The sequence below is a fragment of the Poecile atricapillus genome, chromosome 2, assembly GCF_030490865.1.
Source record: "Poecile atricapillus isolate bPoeAtr1 chromosome 2, bPoeAtr1.hap1, whole genome shotgun sequence".
Classification (NCBI taxonomy): domain Eukaryota; kingdom Metazoa; phylum Chordata; class Aves; order Passeriformes; family Paridae; genus Poecile; species Poecile atricapillus.
Window position 1 is genome coordinate 93687147 of NC_081250.1, and position 7495 is coordinate 93694641.

General features: G+C 41.4%; 1 protein-coding gene across 1 annotated transcript; it reads left to right on the top strand.

Moving 5' to 3' along the window:
* The first annotated feature begins 1530 nt into the window (after positions 1 to 1530).
* LOC131575928 (interferon alpha-inducible protein 27-like protein 2B) lies at positions 1531 to 6091 on the top strand. Its single transcript, XM_058832029.1, has 3 exons — positions 1531 to 1826; positions 4557 to 4703; positions 5580 to 6091. Exons 1-3 carry the CDS (start codon positions 1679 to 1681, stop codon positions 5606 to 5608), a joined length of 324 nt encoding a protein of 107 aa, XP_058688012.1. The 5' UTR covers positions 1531 to 1678; the 3' UTR covers positions 5609 to 6091.
* The last annotated feature ends 1404 nt before the right edge of the window (positions 6092 to 7495 follow it).

Sequence of the window (7495 nt, forward strand, 5' to 3'; positions counted from 1 at the left end):
GCAAGTCCAATGCCTTCCTCAAATCCCTCCAGTGTCTTCCGTGCCCTTATTACACTGAGTTTCTTCATCTTATTTTAATGAGACTTCTAGTAAGTTCTTCTTTGTTTTCTTATGTCTCTGCCAATCTGAATTGCCTTGAGACACTTCTTTGGCAATAAAACTTTTATTATATCTAGTTTTAATTCTTTTTAGTTAAACAACTTTGTGTGTATCCATTATAATTTGTGTTTTAGGACTGAGTAAAATGTCACTTCATATAGAATCTCTGCAGTTTGTAAAGACTTCATTTTCCTTGGCTTTGCCAGACTTCACCATCATTTCCTAATGGGCTGTTTGCAATACTAAATAAATTATATTAACAAAGCAGCAAAGGATTTTACCATTTTTGAAGGAGGGATTTTCAGCAATATGTACAAAGCAACTGACATTTTTGGTTTTATTGTGACTGAAGAAGGCCTGTAGCATTCACTGTCCTATCCTTATGTGGAATTTTACCTAAAAATTTTCAGTATTTTATTATTTTAAGAAATTAAAATGATAAATGAGGAACCGGAGAAATTATGGGGCCAAAGATACACCATAATTACAGAAGACCTAATGCAAGCAGAGTAGAAAACAAAAATAACTGACATTAGAATTAAAGAAAACAAACATGTATGACATGAAAAGCTGAATGAAAGAAAAGAGTTAAAAGATCACTGGTTTAGGGCCAGATATTCCACCACTCAGATAAAAAACACATATAAGAAGAGAGGAACAGACTCCATATCCTTTGTTCTAAACCCACCATGTACAAGATATAGGTATCACACTGTTGAGAAAACACTATAGTTTTATTCTGTAAATTTCCTCTTTGAGAGCCATTCCTGTGGTAGTGTGACCTAATCAGAAATTCTTTACCTAAGGGAGGTCCATGGATTTTTAATAAGCCTTATTTAAACTCCTGGCTAAGAAAAGCTGTAATAAAGGCGTGTGTGCTATTTGCAAAGGCCTGTTCATTAAAAGACAGAGGCTTTGCTTTAGAGGGACTTGTATGAGGAAGAACAAAACATCTGCGTCAATCTGCTCATACGACACAAGGAACCTCATGATACCTTCCACATAGAAATTAATTCCAACCATCCACTGTCAGCTGGATTCTGATTTCCAGCTCTGTGTAAACCAGTGTTTTCAGAGGCAGCTGTACCACAGCTGAACTCTGGGTGTGATAACCAACCCACCTGAAGTCTCTCCATGCCACCACTTGATTGCCTTTTTGTCTCTTGTCTTCACTCAGAGTTGCATGAATTCTTAAAACAAGGCAGTACCTTCTACAGATGCAATCCAGTGCAATAGAGTGCAATGCAAAAGAGTGAATAAGCAAAGCTTTCAGCTGCATCACTTGTCAAACAATGACTCATGCATTAGTAATTTGTTTTAGTATTGCAAGAGGCTATTACTTGGTTTGCCTAAATTCCAGAGTGGCAACAGCAATGAAAAGGTCTATGAACTGACAAAGTTCAGTTTCGTTTTCCAGCTGAGGATAAGTTTCAGTTTCTATTCTTCCTTATCATGGCAGCAGTTTCGTTTCTTCACTGTCAGCTGGAGAGTGTATAAAAAGGTGGTCTGAGCCACCCCTGAGTGGAGGTAAGCATCTGAGCCACCAGCTTCACCGGAATTCTCACCAGCAGAAAGCAGCATGTCTGACCAGAACGTCCGCAACGCTGGGTTCACTCCCTCTGGAATCACAGGAGGATCCCTTGCTTCATCACTGATGTCCCAAGAAGCAAGAGCCTCTGGGGGAGGTGTGCCTTCTGGAGGTCCCACTTCTACTCTCCAAGAAATGGGTATGAGCAATTCTCTGTGTGTGGTTTTGTGGTTCAGTGCATAGGAACAGACCTATTTCACAGTCTCTCCTTGAAAATAAGCTTTCAAAATAATCTCTTCTCTCTTATGTTTCTGTATGGCACCAAACAAAGAAAATTCATCTGTTTAACTGTGTGCTATGAGAGGGATATTTTGAGGGTGTTTTCTGTGTTTGTACATGCTATGTGTGGATGAACATATACATGTGTGGTATTCGTGAGGTTTTAGACAGAGTTTATTTGATGTTTGTGCTATCTCTTCATTCTGCCAGGAATCATCAATAATATGAAGAGCCAGGGTAGTGACAAGCAATGATGCACTTATGCAAGAACATGATCTGTGTAGCTACATTTCATATAAATTATCAGATCTACTTTGCTCTTTACTCACTCACATCCATACAAAGTGAACTACTAAAGCCTTATGCAAACTCTGTAGAGAAATCAGTTGCAGTCCGAGAGAGGAATTCATGAAGGGAATGTATGCACATCCTTGACAGCCCCCATCTAAAAACTAAAATGAGGCATAGCTGCCTTTCACATGAGCTAACCCTGCAGGTGTTTGCTGTTCTACTGGCATTCATACTGGAACAGTCCCTGACCAGATGACTCTTACCAGCTTGGCACTTGTTTAACCCCAGATCCCGTGGGAACTGTGCACAAGGTATTCTCCCTGCCAGACCTGCCTGTGTGACCTGATTCAGCAGGCGTCCTCTGAACAGGCATGACTCCACAGAACAGAGTGCCCCATGCAATCCTGCTTTACCCAGCAGCTCAGTAATTCGCTCTCCGACCTTGGATAGATGCTTCAAAACCCCTTCTGCCTTCAGGGTCTCAGACCCACGTGTCCCATGTGTCAAAGGTTTGCCAAGCAGCAGGCTGGTTATAGCTGGGCATCTCTGCCATATCCGTCCAGCACTGTCTACTGCTTCCATAATCGGCAGGTAGAAGTCCGAAGGATGGAACTGAGTGTGACTTCTCCTGCCATAAAAATGGTGGGTGATGAGGTGAGATGGCCAGGGTCCAGATTCAGGGCACCTTTTAACAGCAGAAAAATGTGTTAAGCTTGATTGAAAGGAAATAAGTTGAAAGGAAATAATTACATTGCTGCCAATATTATTCATAGACTGAGGCCCTCTAGACAGCGAGGGAATAGGTGACATAAGGGTCATTCAGAGACATACTGCATTTGACTCCTGTGAGGCATTTTTTTAATTTTCACTTTGTATGATTTGATCAGTAAGTTTAGGTTGCTGAATACAGTGTTTATTGAATATTCAGTAGGAAAGAGCTTAAGGGTTAGTAGCAGCCAAGGGATAGAATATGAGAAAGTCGGGAGAGGAGTGGGACAGAGGGAGTGAAAAGCGGGGAGGAGAGCTGCTCTCAGGCACCACACTGCCTTAGCAGCAGAAATCTTGGTAGGCAGAAGATGCCAGTGCTCACTCTAGTCATGTTAGTCAGCTGCACAAGCTGCCTTCTGTTACAGATAAGGGTGGTACAGCACGCTCATAACCTGTGGCAAACTCTTCAATGGAGATGCCCTACAGAGAGCATGAAGGTGTCAGCTCTAAATTAAACACAGAAAATTTCTATCCCTCTGTGTGCTGAGAATTTTTATAAGAAACAGAAGCAAAATAAGCATTTAACTATGTCTAGTTTTATTCTTGCAAACTCTGTGTTAACTATGGACATTTATGAAAACCACCATTTTGGTGAAGAGAAGTCTGCATGTCTCAAGGAAACCTTAGCCATGCCGACAGGAGATACTCCAAAAGAGCTTTTATCCATGTGGAAAATGCTAGCTCTGTAACACTGCCAAGACAGGTGTGAGCTTTGGCTCCCTGCAGCAGGAGAGCTTGCCACACATTCTTTGCCTGATTGAGAGCTAAAAGGGCCTGATTTCATTTCCGCAGGTGCTCACTGAAATCTCTCCAAACACATCTTCTTAACCTTTTCATTCAGACTGTAACCCTTCCTCCCCCCAGAACAAACATGCTCGAAGGAGCGGCTGATTCTGCAGTGGGGCATGAGTATTGTTCAGTATCACTTTACAGAAGATGTTATAACAAGCTCATCACCAAAATATTTGAGCATCCTCCAGGAATGCTTTAAGCATTATCACTAACATTTGTCGTCACTAATGCTTTACTCCTCTCCCAGGAGAAGAAGAGGTTGCAAAGGAATATATTGCTTGGGGCTTATTTAGACTGAGATGAAGGTATAAATTGGCCACTGGTTACCACAGCTTGTGGTACTTGAATTTTACAGGTATCTATTACAGGTTTATGTGAGAGAAAGTGAAGTGAAAGGAATATGTTCATCTCCTGGAACAGAAAGTGCAACAATTCCTACTTTCTACAGAAGTTTGTTCTCAGGTAGCTCCACAGAAAAGTACATTTTCAGCAGAGACAAATTGTGCTGAACCTGTTTGGAGATCCAGGTTTATCAAAAACAGTCTGTGCAAGAGCCATAGATTTTCTTTGTGTTCTGGGAACTCCACAACAGCACTGATAATATCCTTTCCCCAGGGTGGCAGCTAAAAAGCAGTACACTGACAGAACAAGTCACGTAATCAGCAGTCACCTTGTCTTTTGCTACCTTTGCTAGCCTTGAATTTTTTAAAACACGGTAGTTTATAATTGTCCAAAAAAAGGAAGGTTCCTTCCTTTTTTTTTTTTTTTGTCAGTAACATATCCTTTGTACCTGTTCTAGGTGCCAGAGGCACAACCCATTCCTCAGGTTATACCAGCAGTGGGATCTCTGGTGGATCCAGGGCCTCCGACACGATGTCCAAGGAGGCCATAGCTTATGGAGGCGGAGTTCCCAGAGGTGGTACAACTTCTACAGTCCAGTCCATCTGTAAGTGAGAGTCCTCTAGATAAAGATGAATTAACAATTTACTTCTGAGCTGCCAGCAATATTTCAGCTCATTTACTGTACAATCACTAGATGAAGGGATGCAAGTAACAGAAGTGGCTGCTTTGTACTTGAAGCAGTATTTCTACTGTTTGTTTCTTTAAACTTGGAGGGAAGAAGAAACTGGGAAATGAGTGGAAATAACTATGCCACAAACTTGAAAAGGCAGCAGAGACAGAAATCTGAAACACAGTGACAGAACAAAAAGCCCAATGGACTTTTAGGTTATGCTTTCATCAGCACCACAGTGGCAGTTCAATAGTTCTTTTTCAGTCACAAATTTAGGATTAAACCAAGAACTCCAAAATTGAACATACAAAGCAGATATAGTGTGAAAAAACAGTGAAACATGAGAATGGAGTTATCAGACTGACAGACAGGAATCATTAGTCTACTTCCTGGGGCCTTTCAGAACAGCTTAGCTTTCTTTCCTTTAAAGGAAATTCATTGGGTCAAAACCACAGGAATCTGCCTGCACTTACCATCTCAAAGCAGAGAGCAGAAATCTCCTTCATCACTCTGCCAGGTTAATGCAACCCACACCCAGATAAAATAAACCAAATTATGAGAGAGCCTAGTCTATACCTGAGTGCATCAATAAGGATGCTAATTGTGTCAGTAGAATCCTGTGAGGTTAGGAAGAGCACTAGAGACAGGACTGAAGTTCTTCATTTCAAAAAGTGTCTTTCAAATAAAAGCAGAGACCTTTGATTTCCGACCTGGGAAGGTTTGTAGCCAATGCTTGTATAGTCTATGTATTTTCCTGTACTGCAACTTTGCTTTATATTCTCCTCACAATTTCTCTGTATTTCTCCTTAGCCATGGGTGGAAAAGGAGGAAGACGCTGAATAGAAGAAAAGCAGCAGTCTAGAAATAAACACTACAAGCAGTTCATCCTTCACCATCGGCTTTGACAATTTCTCCCCTTCTTTGCTCTCCCTGTTATGAAAGGCAAAGCCTTCCATGTGCACAAATAAAGTTTCTGTTAAAATTATGGATTCTTGCATTAAATTAATGGGGATAGAGATGAGAGACGGTTCTTTCCTTGATTAAATGTTCTCTGAAGCACAAACACAAGCCAACAGAAGTTAAGGTACTTGGACTGCAAGGCTGTCTTAGGAAAATCCTGGGTTTAGCAACACTAGGCTCTTCAATTACAAGATGCTTGCTTTGTTTATTTTACAAAAAGTAATTACAGTGCAAAAGTCACCCTGTTGTGAGAGAGAAGCATAGAAACACTCAGTAAGGGGCAGCCAGCAGTTCCTTCTAGATGTACTTCTTACAGGCTATCAAATTAAATTCTACTTAGTAAAGGAGACACATAAGCAAACTAAAACAGGTCCCAGGACTGCTTTTTGTATACCTGTAGAGTTTTTGAGGTCCCTTTCACAATAATTTCTAGTACCTGTTTGCTTGCAGCAAGGTGTCAGCTTTGTCCCAGTCAGACTGAAACTTCCCCTGTAAACTTATGATAGGTGTGAATGGGAAAGGAAAAGAGCCCATTTTCTCTGATACTGGTCTCACTGTTGGGGCTTTTTGCTGTTCCTCACGTCTGACTCCTTTCCTTCATATGTGCTGATGTTTCCCCAAATACACATAACATTGTGCATTCCCTATTCAAATTGCCACATACAAACTGCCCCACACTTTCATCTTCCTTCTGTCTTTCTGTCTCCTCATCCTCCCCACTTTATCACCTCCCTCTCCCTGTATTTCAAACAAAGCCACACAGCACAGCTGCTTCTTCTCTTTCTCCACTCCAAGATGGAGAGGGAGAATCTCACACCTTCAGACCAAAAGTTATGAGCTGCTGTATTTGGGGAGCTGCAGTCAGTGATCTCCAATGACTCCTGTTACCCTGCTTGGGCATTCCCATCTCAGCTGAATTTCTCCACAGCTGGGAAATGTGTTTGCTTCCATGCACCTTATGCTGTCAGATATGGTTTCCCTGCTGTCTGAGCACCTTCCAGAATGCACACAAGAAGTCAAGGTTTGCCTCCAGCTGAAACAGAGTTGAATTACATGTTGAGTGGTGAAATGATAGCAGGGAGGAGAGACTAATGAGGAGGAGAAGAAATCTATCTTCATTTGATGTGCTATCCAAAACATTCAAAGGCAATTGGAAAACAAGGGCTTCATTTCACAGGCTAGAGCTGATGTCCTAACAAGGAGCTATCTTGGGCAAATGTTTAAATGTAGGGCATGAATTCATAAAATCATGGGAAGATTTAATTTCAAAGAGACCTTGGTGTGAGGAGAATGAGGGAAGTTCTCTAAACTTCTGTTAAGGAAGGGTTAACCCTAATGTTAGTCTTGTTTGCTTAGGGCTTTTTCCCATCAGATTGTGAAAACCTTCCAGGAAGATCCATCCTACACCTTCCTTCCTAGGTCTGATGCAGCAACCTGGGACTACTAAAGCACAGCTGTGATCTACCAACAGATCTTTTCTTCCTTCTTTGCCCTTAGCACTGGCATGATTTGAAGCCAGGAGGTCTACCCTGGATTTTTCCCATTCAGAGCTTTTCTCTATGTGCAAATGCCAAGTTATGCTCGCAGAGAACAGCAAGGACCTTGATCCCCACAAGCTGACATTCAAACAACTGCTTAGCACTGATGATGAAGATAAATGAGTCATAAGAATGAAACCAATATAAGAATGACAAGAAATAGTAGAAGAAGTCAAATACATACATAACTCGTCAGACAAACTGAAGCTGTATTATCTGAGAAACAAT

Excerpts from the sequence above, each read along its gene's own strand:
- LOC131575928 (XM_058832029.1), top strand. The coding sequence starts at position 1,679 with ATGTCTGACCAGAACGTCCGCAACGCTGGGTTCACTCCCTCTGGAATC. Across the intron at positions 1,827-4,556 it reads TTCTACTCTCCAAGAAATGG|GTGCCAGAGGCACAACCCAT; the intron begins GTATGAGCAATT and ends TACCTGTTCTAG. Across the intron at positions 4,704-5,579 it reads TTCTACAGTCCAGTCCATCT|CCATGGGTGGAAAAGGAGGA; the intron begins GTAAGTGAGAGT and ends ATTTCTCCTTAG.